Source organism: Scyliorhinus canicula, chromosome 6 (genome assembly GCF_902713615.1).
Source record: "Scyliorhinus canicula chromosome 6, sScyCan1.1, whole genome shotgun sequence".
In the NCBI taxonomy this organism is placed as follows: Eukaryota; Metazoa; Chordata; class Chondrichthyes; order Carcharhiniformes; family Scyliorhinidae; genus Scyliorhinus; species Scyliorhinus canicula.
Window position 1 is genome coordinate 49,936,798 of NC_052151.1, and position 22,701 is coordinate 49,959,498.

Here is a 22,701-nt window from a genome sequence, read left to right on the forward strand (position 1 = left end):
ACGGCGCCGGCCAGACTGTCATTTTCTTCGCCGGCCATTCGGCCTATCCGGGCCGGAGAATCACCGCTCGCCATTTGCGGCGATTCCCCGAGCAGCCCGCTGTGATTCCCGCGTCGCTGGTTTCGAGGGCGTGGGAGAATCGCGTGCGGGGGTCGGGGCGGCGTGGCACAATCCGCACGGCGCCCTGGCGATTCTCCCTCCCGCTGGGGATGGGGGCAGAACCCGACCATTGTGTCTCACACTCAGAGCAGGAGCATAAGCGTTCGGCTGCCAGTTGGGGGTTAAAAGTGAGAATGTCGACAGCACATTAGGAAAATGGCTCCAACCCACCAATGTCCTCATTCAACTACTGTGCGTGTGACTGTGTATGAGCAACCCACTTGGGGCAGGAAGGTTATCAATTTCAATATATTAATCATTCAATTCCAACAATATTAACATGGATTAAGAGTTCATGTGGTCTGGAACACATCAGCGAAAGCAAGGTCATCCAGTGCCATGGACTAACAAATCCATAGAATTCCTACAGTGCGGAAGGAAGCCATTTGGCTCATCAAATCTGTACCAACCCTCTGAAAGAGCACCCTACCTAGGCCCACACCCTATCCATGTAACCCCATCTAACCTGCAAAATGTGGACACTCAGGCACAATTTTTAGCATGGCCAATCCACCTTTGGACTGTGGGAGGAAAGTGGAGTACCCAAAAGAAACCCAAGCAGATGCGGCGAGAATGTGCAAACTCCACACAGTCACCCAAGGCCAGAATTGAACTCTGGAGTGGCACTGTGAGACAGCAGTGCTAACCACTATGTCACGGTGCAGAACTAGAGACATGGTGCGTGATTTACCGGCTGTGTCCCTCCAGAATTGATTCCTGACGGTTGGTACACAATAGGTGGGACCCAGTCTCGCAGATTTAAGTGAATTTAAAAACTCCCGAACCGTACTTAAGCCAGATAAAATGGCCACCTGGCATTTATTGACCTCACTGAGGAGACCCCATCCGGATACTGTCCAGCACTGGTCCCCAGGCGTACCAGAACATCGGGGGGGTCGCCCAGGTGATCGGAAGTCCCTGAATGGCTGGCATCAGGGAGGATGGCACCCTGGCACTGCTGGTGCCACCCAGCCACCTGGGCACTGGCAGTGCCATCTGGGCACTCTGGCGGTGCCACTGGCCATTGCAGCAATGCCAGTGCACAGGTGGCACTGCCGCAATGGCCAGGGCACTGCCAGGGTGCAATGCCAGGGTGCCAAGTTGCCATTATTTGTGCTCCAGGGATTTTGCCTTTGGGTACCCTACCCATATGAGGTGGGGTGCGAGGGCCCAAGAACCCTCTTATAAGTGAGGTAGGGGGTTGGTGGGGCTGTGGATGGGGAGGGTCAAGATATTGGGGCATTTTGCTGCACTGAGGGCTCGGGAAGGAAAACCAAAGTGCCGTTAGATAGTGGGATTGTTCCCGGCACCAGAACGGACTCTGTTTTCTGTTAATTAAATCACACCCATAACTTCAAACCCCTCCACCACTGCTATTAACTAAATAAATCTGGACTAAAAGTATCAGTAACTGTGACCATGGAACTATTGGATTATTATAAAAAACAATTTGGGTCCTAATGTTTTAGGCAATAAAGTGCCATCTTACCCAGTTGGGTCTATATTTAACTCTAAATCCATGGCTCTGTGGTTGACTCTGAACTGCACTCTGAAATGGCTCAGATATTCATTCAGTTGGGTTCACAAAGGTTGCTCACCACCACCTTATCAGGTACAGTTTGGAATGGCCAAGAAATTCTGGCCTTGCCAATGTTGCCCACAAAAGAATAAACAAAACAAAAAATAGCTGCTGTCTTGCCTTTTCTATGTTTAAGGTTTTGTTCACCATCTTTGAGCTATAAGATGATTTTCACAACTAGTTAGCCAGACAGCTTTAAGGTTAGTTTGATAAATTTGGAAATTCTTTGACAACTTTGGAGGTTTGTTTGCCTGATGGAAATGAAAATCGCTTTATTGTCACGAGTAGGCTTCAATGAAGTTACTGTGAAAAGCCCCTAGTCGCCACATTCCGGCGCCTGTTCGGGGAGGCTGGTACGGGATGTCTATCTATGCTCAGGGCAACATTTTAGCAGAGGAGTTAGCATTATGGCTTCACAGCGCCAGGGTCCCAGCTTCGATTCCCGGCTTGGGTCACTGTCTGTGCGGAGTCTGCACGTTCTCCCCGTGTCTGTGCAGGTTTCCTCCGGGTGCTCCGGTTTCCTCCCATAAGTCCCGAAAGACGTGCTATTAGGTCATTTGGATTCTCCCTCTGCGTACCAAACAGGCACCGGAATGTGGTGACTAAGGGCTTTTCACAGTAACTTCATTGCAGTGTTGACGTAAATCTACTTATGACAATGGGCTGGTTTAGCTCACTCAGCTAAATCGCTGGCTTTTAAAGCAGACCAAGCAGGCCAGCAGCACGGTTCGATTCCCGTACCAGCCTCCCCAGACAGGCGCCGGAATGTGGCGACTAGGGGCTTTTCACAGTAACTTCATTGAAGCCTACTCATGACAATAAGTGATTTTCATTTCATTTTCATTCATTTCATTTCATTTCATAAAGATTATTATTATCTTGGAGCGATGATTTCTCAGACGAGCATGGGTGCGTTTATGTTATTTTACTCAAAGGAGGAGCAAGATTTGCAGCAGCACCAACAGCTTGCAGCTTCACAGGAGAGAGGGAATGAGTAGCGAAGTACAGCTCACAGGAGGCCACATGAAGGACACAGCCTCCATAGGAAAAGGGTAAGTTCCCTCGAGATGTCAGCGCATCAGTGTCTCTGGATGTGATGTCAGGTGATGGCAGGCACTCTGCAACAAAAACTGATGAGAATGCTTTACCAGTGCTGTCAAAGCCACCTCCGTCCTCAACCTCTTTGACTCTGGGACCTTCCAGCGCCCTGCCGAAGACCGTTGTAAAATTTCATAGTAGGCGGCACACAAATGCATGGGACGAGTGACTGGTGGTTTGTTTAGTCGGGCATGCCAACTCTGCCACCGATTATGCCAGGCTCTTCACCACCGCCACCCTCCAGCTCCTCCCAATCCACCAACCACTCTTAAAATCCAAAACCAAATCCCAGCAGACCACCTCCATTGTGACACTTGTCTAAATCCACACCAACCATCCGTTCCCCTAAAAAGTGTAAAACATTTCTCATATTCTTCCCAAATTAGAGGTAATTTTGTCTTTGGGTCCAGAGGTTTACAAAGGGATTGGATTGAGGCAGCCCAACCATATCTCACATGGACATATCGACTAGATTCAAAAGCAGGTCATTGAGGTGAAAGACCAGTGTTCCGCCCAATCCACTATCAAGTAATTCTAATGAATGTTGGGTTTGTTTGGCGCAATCTTCAGCTCTGCTCAAACCATGCTGTTGATGATCATACTTACAGTGGAGGATTTACCATTAAAATATAATTCTTGCAATGTTACTGGCCAATAATTTAGAGAGGGCGCGTTCTGCAGTGGTTGGGAAAATGCACTCAAATTGCACTGAAACTGCGCTGATTAGCTTACAGTTCAAGCCCCTATCATAATTTATTTGTGTGATCACAAATGTGAAATCTTCCATGATCCAGAACAGTCAGGCATTTTAAAAGTGCAGAATTTTTTTACCATTTTACTTCCCATTGAAAAATATTACCAGAAATGTTTAACAGTGGCAACTTGCTGCAGTTTTAGTAACTTAGCCAAGCTAAGCACTTTAATAAAACTGTCCAGTCCTCTGGGTAACCTGATTGGAAATCACTGAAAAAGACTGAACCATTTCAGTTCCATCGATGTACACTCGTCTGCTTCTGCGCAAATTAGATTTTTTTTGACATGAAGAACTTTTGAAAGATGTCTGCTGGCAAGTGTGTGCCTACGGAAATTAGTATAATTTGAAGAGCCTCCTTAAAACTAATGCTGATGGCAATCATGGTGTTTTGTCCCTTATCCTGAGCAGCTGTCTCTATGGCCATGGCACTCAGAATAACAATTCCTCAATGGAATTCAACATTGAGTTCAAGGAAATACTGCACTTCACTCCTCAATTTGCTACAAATGGAACAGGAGGCATCAAGTAACATTAAAATCAATCCGCAAGTAAATAAAACCTTGAAATCCCCTCAGATCATGCCAGATGAACAGTGAGCAGGAACATCTAATGTCCAAACAATGTTGCGTCATTCAAACAGAGGCAATAAATCCTTTTAATGAAAGCTGCAATGAACACAGCGGCCGTTTTATGCCCAGATCAATGTCGAGCGGATTAGTGTATTAAAGTCCGTATGATCAGGTGTTGAAATCGGTTTGAGAATCAGGAAATCTGAATCCTTCTCAGCGTGGAATCAGTGTCTCATTGAAAATCCTATTTCAGATATTAAGCAAAGTGTTAGCCTCGCTGAAGGTAAATGTTCTGCACTGGCAAAGGAGCCACTTCTCGCAAGGTGGTAGTTAGGGAAGTTCCCCTTGGTGTTTATCTTAGCACCTGTAAACTATTCATCCGATCATAAGGTCATAGGGATTAGGAGCAGGAGCAGACCATTCAGCTTCGCGAGCCTGCTCCACCATTCAACAATATCATGGCTGATCGGATCGTGGCCTTAACTCCACTTTAATGCCAGCCCTCTTCCCCCATAACCCTTGACTCCCTCATCAAACAAAGATCTGTCTAATATATTCAGTAAACCAGCCTCCACTACACTCTGGGGAAGAGAGTTTGAAAGGCTAATGACCTTCTGAGAGAGAAAAAAAATCCTCCACATCTTCGTCTTACATGGGAAAACCCTTATTTTGAAACTGTGACCGCTAGTGCTGGACTACCACACATGGGAAAACATCCTTGCCAGCATCCACACTGGCAAGTCCCCTCAGAACCTCACATGTTACAATAAGATCACCTCTTGGTCTTATAAACTCTATTGTGTAGTGGACTAAACTGCTCAAACCTTCGTCATACAACAACCCCTTCATCCCAGCAATCAGCTGAGCGAACATTCTTTGAATTGTTTCCAATGCAATTATATCCCTCCTGAACTAAAGAGACTACAACTGTACAAAATACTCCAGAGGTGGCCTCACTAAGTCCTTTTACAGCTGTAACCACACTTCCTACATTTATACTTCACTCCCCTTGCAATAAAGGCTAACATTTTATTTGCCTTTCAAATTACTTGCTGTACCTGCATGTTTTACTGATGGGTGTAGAAGAAATCTATTCGTTTCTTCCTGCCAAAGTGACAGGTGGTGGAGACATAAATGTTCATGAAGAAGGAAGAATAAGGTATGTAGAACTGTCAAGCTGTCAAGTATTTTAAATCCCTTTCCATTAAAATTTTAAAATACAGTGCCTCCATGTGCCGTAGAGAGAAAAAACCTTTTTAGCAGCTTAGATTGTTGTTTATTGACATAACCTTAAGTGCTATTGTTATAATAACATTATTACTGTTTGACTACTTTCCACAACCTATTATTATCACAGTGGGGGGCTGTAAATTCACAGTTTCGATAGTTCAAATATTTTACTTGTGGATCATTTGTCTTTGATGTGGGATTATACTTGAAGGGAGTTAAATGTATTGAATAGGCTTCTATGAATGGGATTGCTTTTTATACAGTGAACTCTGTAATGGATATTTAGAATTATATTTTATTTCACCTCAGCATGGTTCCTGATGTCCGCTTATGGTGGGTACTGGATGAGTTGTCATGGAGGGTGTAAGGGCAAAGGGTGAGCTTTTAAACCATTTTTCCAATTAAGGGGCAATTTAACATGGCCAATTCACCTACACAGAACATCATTGATTTGTGGGGGTGGTAGACCAATGCAGACAGGGGGAGAATGTACAATCTCCATGCGGACAGTGCCCCATGCCGGGATCGAACCCAGTTCCTCAGCGCTGTGAGGCAGCAATGCTAACCACTGCACCACCATGCCACCCTTGGTGTGAGTTGCCACTAAGTTAATATGAGGGCTGTAATGAGTCATGGAGATGGGTGGAGGCATTGGTTGGCATGGAGGGTCTGAGGATCCATTGGGTGTGGGTGGGGGACATGGCTTGGTTGCCGTCGGCATGGATAGGCAAGGGAGTGGGTGGGGTTGAGGGATGCGAGGGGTCAAATATTGGAAGGGACGATATCCTAGAAAATTGAAATGGGTCTTTTAACTTTTCGCCTTGGCACTGGGCAGGTCCTGTGGCTGCCTCAGATCTACATCCTGAGGAGATAGGTCAGACTCCATCCATCATTGCGCTCCATATCCACCCTGGAGTGAAAATGACATGATTTGCATTTGAGGAGGGTGGACCCAGATGAGAAATTACCCAAACTACCCACCTTAGGAGCAAAAAGACAGCCATTCACGTCCTCCTCACAAATTGTGTTCTTACCTATTTTTGTGCTATCTGTAAATTTAGCTACCATACACTTGGTCCCTTTATCCAAGATTAATATTGATTTGAAATGTAAAGGCCCCAGATCTGATCCCGGTGACATTCCACAAGTTACAATTTTCATGATCAGGAATTGACCCATTTATCCAAACTCTTCTTCCTGTTAGCTAACCAATTCTTTTCCATACTAATATATTATGCCCAGTACCATGGGCTCTTGTGTAGTAACGTTTTACCTGACACCTTATCAAATGGCTTTGGAAATCCAAATGCATCACAGATAATAGTTCCCCATTATCCACCTGCGTGTTATTGAAGCATTTAACTGCTCAATTAAGTGGCAATTAACGGCCTCAATCTGATTCCCCCGCCAGTGGAAGGCGAGTGGGAATGGGAAGGACATCTTTACACTAATTCCCCCACTCCCGCTCCCCACCCTCACTAGAGGGTTCAATCTCTCCCCACCTAAGAAACCCCAAACTCAATCTTTTTTGGTGTTCATGACACTACTTTTTTGTCTCCTTGCCCAGTATTCTCCTCTGCCGATGCTGGACCTGGAAGAGCTGTCAGCCAACTCAAGAGTGGCCTATTCTTCCACTGAGGGATGGAGGTCTGGCCCTCAAGCTTGCTGAGGCCATTCCCAGCACACTATCACTGAAGAGCAGCCTCTTTGTGAAGTTGGTCGGTTTGTGACCGACTTTTCTTCTGAGATGGCGTTCGGCTTTCCACCCTGCATCTCCCCACCACTAAAAAGTCAGCCCCATGTCTCTAGATCATTAGTCCAGGCCTCTGGATTACTACTCCAGCAATATTAACCCTCTGCTACTGTACCCACTATTGTATCAAGCTTGACATGCTAGCTGGCTGTCAGGTGGGAGGCATGTTGAAAAAATTAAACATACCTCCTAGCAAACCCAACGCTCAACACAATCTTGAGGAACAGCACCTGATCTTTCGACTTGGTACTCTACACTCTACAAGTAATCAACGTTGACTTCAATAATCTTTGATCATAATCAAAATGGATGTTTTGGGTCCGTTCACGTCGTATCTGGACACAACTTTTATTTCTTTCTTAGACTGATTACTACCACTCGCTTTGGCTTTTAAACCATAAAATATTTTATTACCTAACCTCGCCTGCACTCCACCCTAAAAAAGACCTTCCCATTTATTGTTCCTGCCTTCTTCCTCACTTCGACTGGCATTTGTATCAATATTTTAAGCTATAATGTAAGGTCATCACGACTTGGGTGCAATCTACTGGCCCTGCGCTCAAGCACGAGTGTGGCGCAGCAGGTAGATGCTCTGGTGGAAGAGGTCTCCTGTAGACTTCCTGGCAGTCTTTACGCCTCATGAGGTCTACCCATATCTCGAGGTGTTGGAATCAGAACCCCACCCATAAGAGTGTGATCAAACAACACACATCTAAATAGAGTTTAAATCTCCTTAGGTGAGCTTACCGGGTATCTACCACCTCTCCAAGTAGGCCGCTGCTGGGTGCCATTCAATACTAATCCGCACAAAGGTGGAGCAGGTGGAATGGCACCTGGGGGGTTCACACAGGCCAACAGAGACCCCTGAGATCCCCTGGCCATCCCACTTGAATGTCGGCACCTTGACACTGCTACCCTGGCACCGCAAAAGTACCCATGTGGTACTGCCAATCTTAGAGGAGCACTGCCCGGGTGGCAGTGCAAGGTTGCCTGGGTGCCAGGGTGGCAATTAGTACATTGCAACTTTAATGACTATAAAAGGTAAAACAACAGGGTGGAGGGGTGGTATGAAGCGTGCCGGGTTCAGGTTAGGTAAGAGGGGCCTCTGGGAGTTTGGGGGTGGGGGGGGGGGGTGATGGGTGGGGATCCTTGTAAGGGTCATGGGTGGACCTGAAGAGGGGGGCCCCAGGGACCCTGTAGTGTGGTGTCCTCACTTGGGAAGGGAGGATTGCCCATCTATGTGGGTGGTAACATTGCCCTTGGGTGGGGGTTGTGGGGAACCCACAAGCTCATTTGGAGATCGGGGCACCCTTTCAAAATGGCAGCCCAATCTCGGAGTTCAGCTCTCCAGTGAAGAAAATGATTCTGAGTGTGGGCTAAACCGTTGAGAAGCTCTCCAGGACCAAAAGACGTGACTCGGTGTCATTAGATAGAAGTGAGGAACCTGCCAGCGTCGCCAGCAGGAAACTCCCAGCAAAACCTGCCACAAATGACACTTAGGAACTTTTCCATTAGATTCTGCCCTTTAGCTCGGTTTCTCTCTACAGATGCTGCCTAACCTGCTCAGTATTTCCAACATTTTCTAATTTTTATTCCAAATCTGCAGGATCAGCAGTATTTTGCTTTCGTATTCCTATCAAACCCAGGCATCCATGTTTAATCCTTCACCCACCACTCACTTTGTGACTCTATTTGGCTTAGAATAACACAAGAGAAGTGGTAGATACAATAGACAATGCAGAATCCTCCCTAACTTGAAATTATGCTCAGGTATCTTGCAAGTCAGTTACCGTGACAACACTGCCTCTTTAGGTTACAAAAAAAAATCTGATATTTCAAGCATGAAATTAGAAGAATGTAAAAAGAAAATAACTCACGTGGCCTCTGCAATCAAGTGATTCTTCTTTACATTTCCCTGCATCTTATTACAGCATCAAGATGCTAACAGATCGGAGGGGAAGGACAGAATCTTATCGGATTTTTTCCAAAGGGTGTGATTTACCGGCTGTTTACGCCAGCGGGAAATTCAGGTCCCATGCTGGCACACGGGTTTCCCGGTGACGAGGGGTGCTGTCAACAGGAAATCCTGTTGCCAACGGCGGGATCGGTAAATCCAGCTGGCAGGCCACCTCCGCCACGGAAAAAACGCGGCGGACGTGTGGGAAAAGTGTCAGATTAAAAACCGCCATGTGGCTCACCAACTGCACAGACCAGGGCCAGAATTCTCCGGCCGTTGGGATTCTCTTTTCCTACCGCAGCCCCCCGACGCCCCCCCCCCCCCACAGATTTTCTCATGGCGTGGGTGACTTCAATGCGAAATTCATTGACAGTGACCGGAAGAGAGAATTCCGCGACCAGTGAACGATGTACCACTGGGAAACACACGGCAGAGGGACCAGCCCCAGATTTCACTCCAGACCTTGAGGCCCTCGGAGGAAAATAAAATGAGCGGGCGTAATTTACAGTGTCAGTCTGGCCGGGGGAGGCCTGATAGAATTGACAAGGCCAGCTTCACAGAGATCAGGGCACCATCTTTAAAAGACATCCCAAACAGAACTGAAGATTAATGGAGCGATTCTCCAAGCCCCGCGCCGGGCCGGAGAATCACCGCAACTGCGCCATGACGCCCCGACGCCAGGGCGTGATACTCCGAGGTGCGGAGAATCGCCGCCATTTGCGCCGGCACGTTTGACGTGGTGATAGCCATGGGCCGCTGGAATCGACAGGGCCGCCGATTCTCAGGCCTGGATGGGCTGAGCGGCCGCGTGGATATGACATAGTTCTGCCGACGCCTCTCACCCCTGGTCGCTGCTGGCGGGAACTCTGTGTGAAGGTCGAGGGGCGGCCTGTAGGGGGCGGGGTGAAAGCGATCCTTCACCAGGGGGACCTCCGATGGGGTCTGGCCCCCGATCGGGGCCCATCTATCGGCGGGCCGGCCTCTCCCCCTCTGGCATACTTTCTGGCGCGGCCGGACCCTGAACACCGACGCCATGTTGAGTCGGGGCTGGCACGCTGAAGAAGTCCCCCGAGCATGCCTGTGGGGGCCAGAATCGGTCGTCCCCGTGCCCGTTTCGCACCGTCGTGAAACGCGACGCCGTTCACGGCTGCGCGAACACTTGGGCTTCATTTGGGAGAATCGCCCCCCCAACTCTTCCCCCCCCTCCCCCAATCCTGGCAGTATCGCTGGTGTTTTCTGCCACTCACCCATCCTGCACAATCTTGGTGGGCTCTCCTGCACGCACCCCCACCGCAGAAGTATTGTTGGTGTTCCCCTCCTCATTGCCCGCTCCCCTCCGTGCCTGCAAGATCTCCCCTCATTGCCCAATCCACCCTCATGCCTCCGTGCCCGAAAATCGGAAATGCGCCTCTCTCCATATTTTCCGCCTGCATGGCGATCCCGCACATGGCTAACGAGGACTCACAATCTCCCCCCCCCCCCATGTATTTTTATGACACTCTTCTCTCAGAAAATATGTAAGAAATACTATTTTATCTTATCTTCTGACACCTACCTTATACATACCCTTCCAGAAACCAATATTATGAAGACCACCTCAGATACAATTCCTATGATACAACAGCAACTATACCATGAAGTATTTAACTGGTGCAAACCATTTTGGGATATCCTGAAATTGTGAAAGGCATGATAGAACTGCAAGTCTCGCTTGTTTACCGTATTTAAAATAATTCCAAGTATGAATTACTTACATGATCCATCAGTTCCCTGACCATTCCATTCCATTGTCCTTTTTCATCCTGAACTCCGTATCTCCCATCTTCAACGAGCCTGACCTCATAGGTAAACCCGAGGATATTGGACAACTCTTTCAGGAGGTCAATGCAGAATCCTTCAAATCGACTATTTCCATAGAGAGGTTTATCGGACTTTTTAAACATCACGTAAGGCTCTTCCTGTGAAAGTTGATAACAGCAGGAAATCAATATGGGGACTTTACGTGTCACGAGTGACAAATACATCTCCGAGATAATGTCAGTCAAAACTGCCCTCTGCTAATCAGGTCCAGACCTAAGTCAGAGCAGATACATTTGGAAGGCTTCTATTTGTAATCCCTGAAATCTAGCATTCACTGCAGTGGCTGCTGTTGGAACTAAACTATTAGCTGTAGGAAAGGCTTTAATTTGAGAGCAAAGCTATTGAAACAAACACATTTAGATTTTGTTTTCATAAATCCTAGCATTTAAAATTCGTAAGCTACAGAAATTACCAAAATAAAATTAAATGTCTGATGGGTAGACATTGGAAATAAAAATCACAGCAAATTGCCTCCTGGGTAGGATTAGCAGCTGACAGCATATTTAGTTCAGTTTTGTGCTGAAAGGGAACACATATATTTCTGTGTCTCACACACCAAACTGAACAGAAAATCAACAAAGGTCAATAGACAATATATGAAGACAATTAGCAACATAAATAGCTCAGATGTCCCCCTTCCTTGCAGAAAGCATTCATTTTAATGTAAACATAGTACAAGCTCTTCTGCATTTGGCTTCTTGCATCAGTGTTTCATTTTTGCTTCAGTGGCAATTGGGTTATTGAAAAAAGCATAAAGATATATGGGTTCCCCAAAAGCTCCGCATGAACACATAAGTAAGCAGTCTGATTTCAAGCAATATGTTCATCAAGCTGAGAGATCGGAGGTGGACAAAAGAAATTGGGGATCCACCATCTCCCTATTTTTTTAAGGGATAATTTTAGCACGGCCAATTCATCGACCCTGCACATTTTTGGGTTGTGGGGGTGAGACCCATGCTGACACGAGAAGTTTGCACAAACTCAATAGGGCAGTAACCAGGGCTGGGATCGAACCTGGGTCCTTGGCGCCGTGAGGCAGCAGTGCTAACCACTGCACCACCGTGCCATCCTGTCATCACCATATTTTGACTAACATGCCATGAGAGCGTGCATGGCCTGTTAATAATGATATAATAATAATAATCGCTTACTGTCACAAGTAGGCTTCAATGAAGTTACTGCGAAAAACCCCAAGTCACCACATTCCGGTGCCAGTTCAAGGAGGCGGCACGGGAATTGAACCCACGCTGCTGGCATTGTTTTGCATTACAAGCCAGCTATTTAGCTAAACCAACCTCTTGTTACTTGATACCTGGTGCTTGCAAGATCATAATCAGTGTGCAAACAAAAATGCAAGGACGAAGGTATAAGTGTCCAAATGAACTAATGTTTTTGTTTTCATTACTAGCCAATGGAGATGTTTCTAATTTTAATAGAACAACTTAAATAATTTAATTTAATAAAATAAATGCTTTTAATATAGTAATTTGAAATAATTGGATCCTATTGTTTTATTAAGTTCCTTATTTATTTAAACTTATTTTATATATTTTAAAGGAGCTAGGCTTCCTTTTCTTAAAATTTAAAAGCAAGATTCTAGAAGATAAGCTGGCCCAATTTCATGCGTAGAGTAACAGGATGAAGTGCTCCCAGGTCGGGTAAAGCAGAGCTAGACTTAAAAGAAATTCCACTTTACTTTGCTCCAACAACATGTATGAATTCCAACCACAGATGAGTGTCTTCTACTATATCATGTTTTCACCATTTTCTACAGTAACCTTCAGTTAATCACCCTGAGTGAGGTTTCCATTGAAGCCAAATTAGGGACAGTGTTGTGCCCTTCTTAAAAATTAGATTTAGACTGCTCAAACTCATGATACATAACTACCTATCCAGCCAGCAGACAAGTTGACCTTCAAACGAACAGTTCACGTTGGGTTAAAGATCCATTTTTTAACCCACTGCACCAATCTATTACTTCATGCACTTAGCTTCATGCGTGCACTTGAGAGGCGAGCAAACAGCCAGTCATCCTGAAATTCCCAATAGTTCAATACACTATATCACAGGACAATATTGGTTAATTGTGGATTGACACCAATTCTCAACACCAGGATCACATATACACAAAACGCTTTGATAGGCGCTGTGGAAATTGATAAAATATAAACATACAATCATTTTGAACGTTACTGGAAAGACAGCTATGGTATGAGCAGTGTGCGCCCTGGTTGGAATGTGAAAGACAAGAGAACAGTAAGCCAAATTTCCCATACAGCAAAGCTGTGAAGGGAATATATGAATAAATAGGTAGAATGTATACACATTTAAGACATTATACTTTAGGTTTGAGGAACTGGATACATATTCAAGTGTAGCTATTTTTACACAAAAGCCTTAAAGCATATGCATGGGCAGCACTTCACAGTAATTTCATTGCAGTGTTAATGTAAGCCTACTTGTGACACTAATAAAGATTATTATTATTGCTGACAGGTTTGGTTTCAATAGGTGTGAAACAGACCTTGCCTGTGCCACACATAAAGTAACACCAGGGCCTTTCAAGTTCTCTTCACGCTAAGCAACGATAAGGAAAAGCTCTGAAGTCATTTCAAAGGAACTTTAAAAGCTCTTATGGTGGTATTTATGCAAAAGACATTCTTACAATTACCTCAGCAAATTATGAAACAGACTTTAAAAATGGATTCTTCTAATGCAGAAAAGTTTAAAATCACTTCCACAGAAATAGAAACAATTGGAGGTAAACAGGAAAGATTCTAGGGGCATATTTAAGAGCATTATGACCAAATATCTGGCACACGATGTGAATAATAAAATCATTGACAACTAAATAATAGAGAATAAATAGGACATGGCTAAGGGGAAGAGTTACTGAAAGACCATTGCTGCTAAAGAATGATGTCATTTGGTTTAGAAGGGTATAGCTGTTCCAGTTTCCTTTCAAAACATCAGAAATATTGTGGAAGGGTACTGGGAGAGTCCTTAATTGTTTCTCCGGTTATCGAGGAGTTGGATATCGCAAAGCAGACAGCTTTACTACCCAACAGCCCCAACAAAGGGTCCACATTAACCCTTACCAAGTCCACATTAACTCTTACCAACTTTTATAGATGTACTATAGAAAGCATCCTATCGGGCTGCATCACAGCCTGGTATGGCAACTGCTCGGCCCAGGACCGCAAGGAACTTCAGAGAGTCGTGAATACCGCCCAGTCCATCACACAAACCTGTCTCCATTCCATGGACTCCATCTACACCTCCCGCTGCCGGGGGAAAGCGGGCAGCATAATCAAGGCTCCCTCCCACCCTGCTTACTCACTTTTCCAACTTCTTCCATCGGGCAGGAGATTCAGAAGTCTGAGAACACGCACGAACAGACTCAAACCAGCTTCTTCCCCACTGTCACCAGACTCCTAAGTGACCCTGTTATTGACTTACCTCATTAACACTACACCCTGTATGCTTCAACCGATGCCAATGCTTATGTAGTTACATTGTATATCATGTGTTGCCTATTATGTATTCGCATGTATTTTCTTATATTTTCTTGAATTTTGTTTAATTCCTTTTTCTGCCATGTACTGAATGATCTGTTGAGCTGCTTGCAGAAAAATACTTTTCACTGTACCTCGGTACACGTGACAATAAACAAATCCAATCCAATCCAATCCAACTGATTCATTCGGGAATTCAGGTACTGTGTTACTTTGGATATTGATAGGTATTCTTACATTGATATTAGCTGCGACATTGTATTTTTGAAAGTTTTATTGGATTCTGTACTAGAACTAAGACTGTAGGGGAGATTCTCTGGCCTCCCCGCAATCTTTCTTAGCAACCGGAGGTGGCCCACCATTGGCCAGTGACATGATCTTCTGGACCCGACACTGGCAATGGGGTTTCCTATTGAATCCACCCATGCTGCCACGCGGTGGGGGTGTGCCCATCAGGGGGGCCGGCAATACCGCTGGCGCCAACAGCCAAAAATCTCGCCCCATGTTCTTTTACCTTTTATCGTCATTGAAATTGTAATGTACTCATTCTCTTTCAAGTGTATTGCAAGTTAAATAGTTCTGTAATAAACTTTTAAATAAATTGGCAAAATGTGATTGGCGAGATTCAGCAACTCCGTTGTGCCCGATGAGGAGCCGGGCTCAACGGGTGAATCTCACAAGAGCCCCATATCAGGCTCCATGCCAGGCCAATCACGAGTCACTGAATTCGCTCCGCTCGGTGTGATCAGGATCTCACCCTCACTGGATGTAATCCAGATCTGCAAATTGAAATCAGCCTAATGGCTGATTTAAATACCCGGGTGCCAGATTCACCAGGCACCCGGGAGTCAACGGCCGCGTATGGGAGACCTCACCAGAGCACAGTTTAGTACTGATCCACACAAACATGGACTAGGCGGGAGCTTGTGGGGGTCTCACAGGCCATTGGAGACACCCAGAGGATCAAGGACAGGGAAGAGTGGTAACGTGGCACCCCCCAGCACCCCGGCACCCTGGCAGTGCCACCTGGATGGTACTGCCAGGGTGCCCATGTGGCAGTGCCAGGGGCCAGGATGCCAGACAGGCACTGCCAGATAGCCTGGCTGCCAGGTTGACACTGCCAGGCATCAAGTCTTGGGGGCCTTGCCAATTGGACGAGGATGCGCAGAGGTCTTGACAAGGTTGGCGGGGAGGAGGGGCAGCAGAAAGCAGGGATGAGGGTGGTGGTTGGATAGGGCTGCCAATCAAAATGTTGCCATGATCTGCGACCAACCATCCCTGCTGATGAGCTGAAAATTCTCTAAGTGTGGCCTTGGCAGAGAGAAACTCCCCAAGGCCAAATAAAATGGCAAAGTGCTGTTGAACAGCGTGGCGATTCTTGGTGCTGCAGTCGCCGACAATCACCCCACCAAACGCGCCCGACAGAGGACTTAGTTTTAAGTCCGCTGAATCGTGCCCATGTCTCTTGTGGTCTGCATTTATTATGAGAGCCCACCTCGCTTACAGTTTCTGAAAGTGGGGAGATAAAACTTTTGAAGAGAGACCTCTGGACTCTTATAATATCTAGGTAGTTGATCAACAATTAATTTAACAGGCTATCTGGGAAAACGTAATATCTCTTAATTAGCCGCTTTCCTTGCAGGTGACGTGGTTCACTTCGTCAGACACAAAATAAATGCCTGTGTGAAGCAGCTGCCTTGAACCCAGGTGAGGGTGATTGCTGAGGGAGTGCTTCTGATCTCGGTTGTCTATATTTGAGTCCACTGCTATAATCTACTTCAGCCATGATCTTCACAAATTCCCTGCTGTGCTTACAGTCAAAATCACCAGACAATTCCTCAATTATTCTCAGAACAACGGGGAAACCAATTACAGGACAAAAGGCAATGGGGACAGCTCGGAAATCTGGCCAAATAAATGCAAGAAAACATGAAGCCTCTTGAATAAAAACAATGGAAAAATGTATTTTTCTGCTGTGTCACCACACTAAAACAGTATGTTCAACTGCAAATTAACTTGACTGCTCTGAGATTGGTCCATAGAGTTAGGAGGTTTTGCTGCAATTCTACAGAACATTGGTGAGGCCACACCTAGCCTACTGCGTACAATTTTGGGAGTGAATTTTCATCCTCGAGACAGTTAACGGTAGACAGAACAATTCCCAGCTTCAGGAGAAAGTACCAGGAAAGACACTGAGCGGGATTCTCCCATACCCGGCGCGTGAACCACTCCGGCGTCGGGCCGCCAAAAAGGTGCGGAATCCTCCGCACCTTCAGGGGCTAGGCCCACCGCGGAGTGGTTGGCGCCCCGCCAGCCGGCAGGATAGGGGCTTGGTGACGTGCCAACCTGTGCCAAAGGGCCTCCGCCAGCCAGCACGAGTCGGCGCATGTGCAGGAGCGCCAGTGCGCGCTGGCATCATCCCCGCGCATGCGCGGGAGCGTTCGTCTCCCCATCGGCTATCGCAGAGGACCACAGCGGCCGATGCGGAGGAATAGAGTGCCCCCACGGCACAGGCCCGCCCGTGGATCGGTGGGCCCCAATCGCGGGCCAGGCCACCGTGGGGGCACCTCCCGGGGCCAGATCTCCCCGCGACCCCCCAGGAACCAGGGAGCCCGCCCACGCCGCCAGGTCCCGCCGGTAAGGGACCTACTCTGATTTACGCCAGCGGGACCGGCTACGGACGGGGGGGGGGACTTCAGCCCATCGCAGCCTGGAGAATTTGTGTGGCCCTGGCGCCATTGAGTCACGCCGGACCCCGGCATTTTCCGAGGTGGGCGGCGCGACTCACGCCGGATCATTTTTTGGGGGGGCGGGAGAATTGGGAGGACGGCAGGGGCAGGATTCACGTCGACCCCCAGCAATTCTCCCACCCGGCGGGGGGCCGGAGAATCCCGCTCAAGGTTTTCATGGGATGGGGGTAGGTGCGGGCTGCTATCGGGTCAGCCGACTCAGGGGGGAGTTTGGAAGAATGTGCAGGGAATGCTAGGTGCTGAGATGGGCTGTTTAAAAGACCCGCTTCGATGCTGTCATTATAATAGGAAATGTAATTCTCACTGGTTGTCACCCATGCCACCTTATGCTCCCCACGCACCCTTATTGCCCCTCATGCTCCCCATGTCAGGGTATGGCATTCCATGTCCATTCACCCATAATATACTGTATGGAACCAACGATCCCTGCAGTAACAGTAATATGAGTAGACAAAAGCTTAAAAAACAGTTGTTTGTTGATGACAAGAGCCACAAATGCATATCGAGGTTTGGCTGAAAACCTACACATCAATTAGAGTACTGAAACATCTGAGCCCCGGGGAAAAAAATGCTTGATTGGCAGCTCTGTCTCTGTTTAATTACAAAAGATAAAGAGATTTCAATAAATGGCAGTTTCAGCTATTGATGCTTTAAAGTCTGAATGATTGACCAGTAGTAAAAAGGAGTTTATCTTTAAGAAAGTATAAAGACGGCTTTTTAAAGCTTTTACCACATCCTATTATCACTGTCTGGTTAATTGGTTTGATGCAGCGTATAGTGGGTGAATAGCTTGGCATGGGGGGGGGGGGGGGGGGGGGGGGCATGAGAGGCCATAGGAAGTGAATGGGAATTATGACCGGAGCCAGTGCACATCCTTAAAAGGTCCTCCTGAAAATCAGAAACCCTGGGAATAGAATCAGGAATCCTAAAACACTGTCCCAGCCACCATTTTCACTTCTCCATAGTGTCCCGCCAACACCTCAGGAAGTGCCACAAGGGTTCACTCGATTGATTCCTAAGAACAGAGAGCTCTCCTATGAGGAGAAATTGTGTTGAATGGGCCTATATTCCCTGGGGTTTAGAAGAACACGAGACAATCTCATTGAAACGTGTAAAATTCTGAAGGAGCTTGACAGAATAGTTGGTGAGAGGCCGTTTCCCCTGTCTTTAGAACGAGGGGACCACCATCCCAGGATCAGGTGGTCAGTGGTTTAGAGCTGAGATGAGGAGAAATCTCTTTACTCACAGGAGTGCAAATCTTTGGAATCCTCTGACCCAGAGTGCTGAGGATGCTCAGTCAACAAGTATATTCAAGACAGGGGTCGACAAATATTTGGACACTATAGGAATTAAGGAACATAGAAATTGGGTGGGAAAGTGAAGTTGGAGTACAGTTACGCCATAATTGAAGGGCAGAGTATGTTTGAGGAGTTGGAAGGCCTACTCCTGCTTTTGTTCATTTTCATGTATGTATGTTTCTTATGCTCTTAACACCATTTTGTGGATTCACTTTGTAAAGGCACTTCACCATGACTATATTTTTGTGAAAAAGGAATTAATTTGAAATGTTTTTTTTTTCATAGAATTTACAGTGCAGAAGGAGGCCATTTGGCCCATTGAGTCTGCACCGGCTCTTGGAAAGAGCACCCTACCCAAGGTCAACACCTCCACCCTATCCCCATAACCCAGTAACCCCACCCAACACTAAGGGCAATTTTGGACACTAAGGGCAATTTATCATGGCCAATCCACCTAACCTGCACATCTTTGTGACTGTGGGAGGAAACCGGAGCACCCGGAGGAAACCCACGCACACACGGGGAGGATGTGCAGACTCCGCACAGACAGTGACCCAAGCCGGAATCGAACCTGGGACCCTGGAGCTGTGAAGCGATTGTGCTATCCACAATGCTACCGTGCTGCCCCAAAATGAAAATCGCTTATTGTCTCGACTAGGCTTCAATGAAGTTACTGTGAAAAGCCCCTAATCGCCACATTCCGGCGCCTGTCCAGGGAGGCTGGTACGGGAATCGAACCGTGCTGCTGGCCTGCTTTAAAAGCCAGCGATTTAGCCTTGTGAGCTAAACCTTTAAATCATAATTAAATAAGCATATTCAAAGGCAGAAAGCTAAACTAAACTGTGACCTTGAAGTTAACGTCCCATGTTGTGTCTGGATAAAAAAAATGATTTCCTTTTACTAATTAAAAATCTCACAAAAGGCCCAAGAAACTTTCTGTCGCCTACTCGTGGTCTGTTATCATTTGAATAAAAATATTTATTTATATACAAATGAAGTACATTTCATAATGAATTTATCAGTGGTTATGCTAGGAAAAATGCCAGAGAGAGAAAGGCAGCTAAATTTCCACCAGCTGCTAATCACAATGTTAACTACTTTCAATATTAATAATGCCCAGTTTTACTTCCCTGAGCATATTCCCACAAGACAACAGTATGTTAAGGTTTTCTTTGTATCAGTTTTAAAGCTTTCAATAAAAACTAAACAAATATTTACAGGCTATTGATTCAAAAAAGCACTCTGACTTTACTGTCAAATATCCAAGTCTAAGAACGACTGTAGATTTAGTTAAATGGCCCAAGTCCCCTAATTTAATTACTTTCCCCATCCGACACTCTTATCCTGAGTGATTGATGAAAGGACAAATCCCGACTGAGCAATCTGTAAAACCAATCTTTTTCATTCTGCAGAGCTCAAAGCTTCCCCTATTACATATTTATTTTTGTTAATTTACAGGATGTGGACGTCTTTGGCTCGGCCAGCATTTATTGCACATCCATAACTTCCCTTGAGAAGGTGGTGGTGAGCTGCCTTCTTTTTTAAAAATAAATTTAGAATACTCAATTCTTTTTTTCCAATTAAGGGGCAATTTAGGTTGGCCAATCCACCTAACCTGCGGGTTGTGTGGGTGAAACCCACGCAGACAATGTGCAAACTCCACACGGACAGTGACCCAGGGTCGGGATTCGAACCCAGGTCCGCAGCGCTGTAGGCAGCAATGCTAACCACTGTGCCACCGTGCTGCCCCTAGCTGCCTTCTTAAACAGCTACAGCCCATATAATGTAGGTACACCCACCGTGCAATTAGGGAGCGTGTTCTGGGATTTTGACCAAGGAACGGTGACAAATTTTACAGTCAGGATGGTAAGTGACTTGGAGGGAAACTTCAAAGATGTGGGGTGAGATTCTCCGCAAATGCGGAGAGACGTAAAGGCTGCCGTGAAACTGGCCGTGTTTCTCGGCAGCCTTCACACCCGTTCCCGGGATCCGATTCTCCCCCCCCATCGGGGTTAGGAGCGGGACCCCGGGAATCATGGCGTCGCGGCCTTAACGACTGTCGTTAAGGCCGCGCGCCAAGATGATGCGCGGCTGGCGTCTGTATGACGTCAGCCGCTCATGCGCAGGTTGGAGCCGGCTCCAACCTGCGCATGTGCGGGTGATGTCATCACGCCATTGACGGAACCCGCGCATGCGCGGTGCCGCATTTCTCCACCGCCACCCGACAAGATTTGGCGGCTTCATCTTGTCGGGCGGCGGAGGGGAAATAGTGCGTCCCTTTTGGACACAGGCCCGACAATCGGTGGGCAGCGATCGCGGGCCTGTCCCCTCCCGAGCACAACGGTGGTGCCCCCGCCTCAAACGGGCCTCTGGATGCCCCAAACGGGCATCCAGCACCCGTTTTTACGACGGTAGCAAGCAGGTGCGTTTGCTGCCGTGAAAAAACGGGCGTAAAGGCCCGGCCGCTCGGCCCATCGGCCGCGGAGAATCGGCGCTCGTCGTAAAAAACGGCGAGCGGCGATTTGTGACGTGGGTCGGGCGTTGGGGGGGGGTTAGAATAGCGGGAGGGCGCAAAAAATGTCGGGAGGCCCTCCCGCTATTCTCCCAACCGGTGTGGGCAGCGGAGAATCGCGCCCGTGGTGTTCCCATGTGTCTGCTGCTTTTATTCTGCCAGATGGTAGTGGTCGTAGATGTAGATGGGCGCCATGGTAGCACAGTGGTTAGCACTGTTGCTTCACAGCGCCAGGGTCCGAGGTTCAATTCCCAGCTTGGATCACTGTCTGTACGGAGTGTGCACGTTCTCCCTGCATCTGCGTAGGTTTCCTCCGGGTGCTCCGGTTTCCTCCCACATGGCCCGAAAAAGACGTGGTTAGGTGAATTAGACATTTTGAATTCTCCCTCAGCATACCAGAACAGGGGCCGGAGTGTGGCAACTAGGGGATTTTTCACAGTAGCTTTATTGCAGTGTTAATGTAAGCCTACTTGTGACACTAATAAAGATTATTATTATGTAGAGTGTGCTGTTTAAGGAGCCTTGACGAGTTCCTGCAGTGCATCTTGTGGATGTTAAACTGTGCACTGGTGGTGGAAGGAGTGAATGTTTGTGCCAATCGAGCAGGCTGCTTTGTCTTGAATGGTGTTGAGTACTTGGGTGTTGTTGGAGCTGCACTCATCCAGGCAGGTGGGGATTATTCCATCACAATTCTGACTTCGCCTTTTGGACAGGTTTTGGGATGATGGGTGGGTTATTCGCTTCAGAATTCCTAGCCTCTGCCCTGCTCTTGTAGCCACAGTATTTATATGGCTAGTATAAAAATTTTATTGAATACATGCACCTCCCCTGATCATTTTTGATGCTTTGCATGATCAGCTTGCTAATTATGCAGTGCCTCTGAATAAAATTGATTTTTCTAAAATAGCATGCCAGTGAACAGCTTACAATGAATGGAAAGATTTCAGAAGACTTCAACCCCATAAAATCATAGAATTTACAGTGCAGAAGGAGGCCATTCGGCCCATCGAGTTTGCACCGGCCCTTGGAAAGAGCAATCTCTCCACGCCTCCACCCTATTCCCGTCTGACCTTTTTTTTTGTAACCTAAGGGAAATTTATCATGGCCAATGCATCTAACCTGCACATCTTTGGACTGTGAGAGGAAACTGGAGCACCCGGAGGAAACCCACGCAGGCACAGGGAGAATGCGCAGACTCCGCACAGACAGTGACCCCGAGCTGGGAATCAAACTTGGGACCCTGGAGCTGTGAAGCAACTGAACTAACCATTGTGCTACCATGCTGCCCATTTGGCTAGATTTTCCGTCAGCCAACACCTGTATCGGTGTCCATGATGCGGCAGACAATCGCAAAATCGGAATCGGCGCCAGGCGTTGGTGGGTGCCGATCCATTCATCCCACGCAGAGTCACTTCATGGATCAGTGACTCTAAGTGGTGAATCCCCAATATTTAGAAACATTGACCACATCAAAGAGAGGTAATTGCATTTGAAGCACTAAATGCATTCCAATCACTCAAGCGTGTGATTGTAATGTACTTACCTCTCTTTGATAATGGTCATATTGGGGTTTCACTGCTTAGAGTCAGTGATCTACGAGGGGAGATGATGGGATCAAGGTGGCATCTGGTTTGTGGAAGCTGTCAATCATAGCCAACTACTGGAAA

At 47.0% G+C, this 22,701-nt stretch overlaps 1 protein-coding gene across 4 annotated transcripts in view; it reads right to left on the reverse strand.

The window, feature by feature from the left end:
• LOC119967138 (glutamate receptor ionotropic, kainate 2) overlaps window positions 1-22,701 on the reverse strand; it is a 587,375-nt gene that overhangs the window by 134,209 nt on the left and 430,465 nt on the right. For all 4 annotated transcript variants that reach the window (XM_038799270.1, XM_038799271.1, XM_038799268.1 and 1 more), the window contains exon 11: window positions 10,854-11,057. In XM_038799270.1, the coding sequence (XP_038655198.1) occupies window positions 10,854-11,057 (204 nt within the window). The remainder of the gene's footprint in view (window positions 1-10,853; window positions 11,058-22,701) is intronic.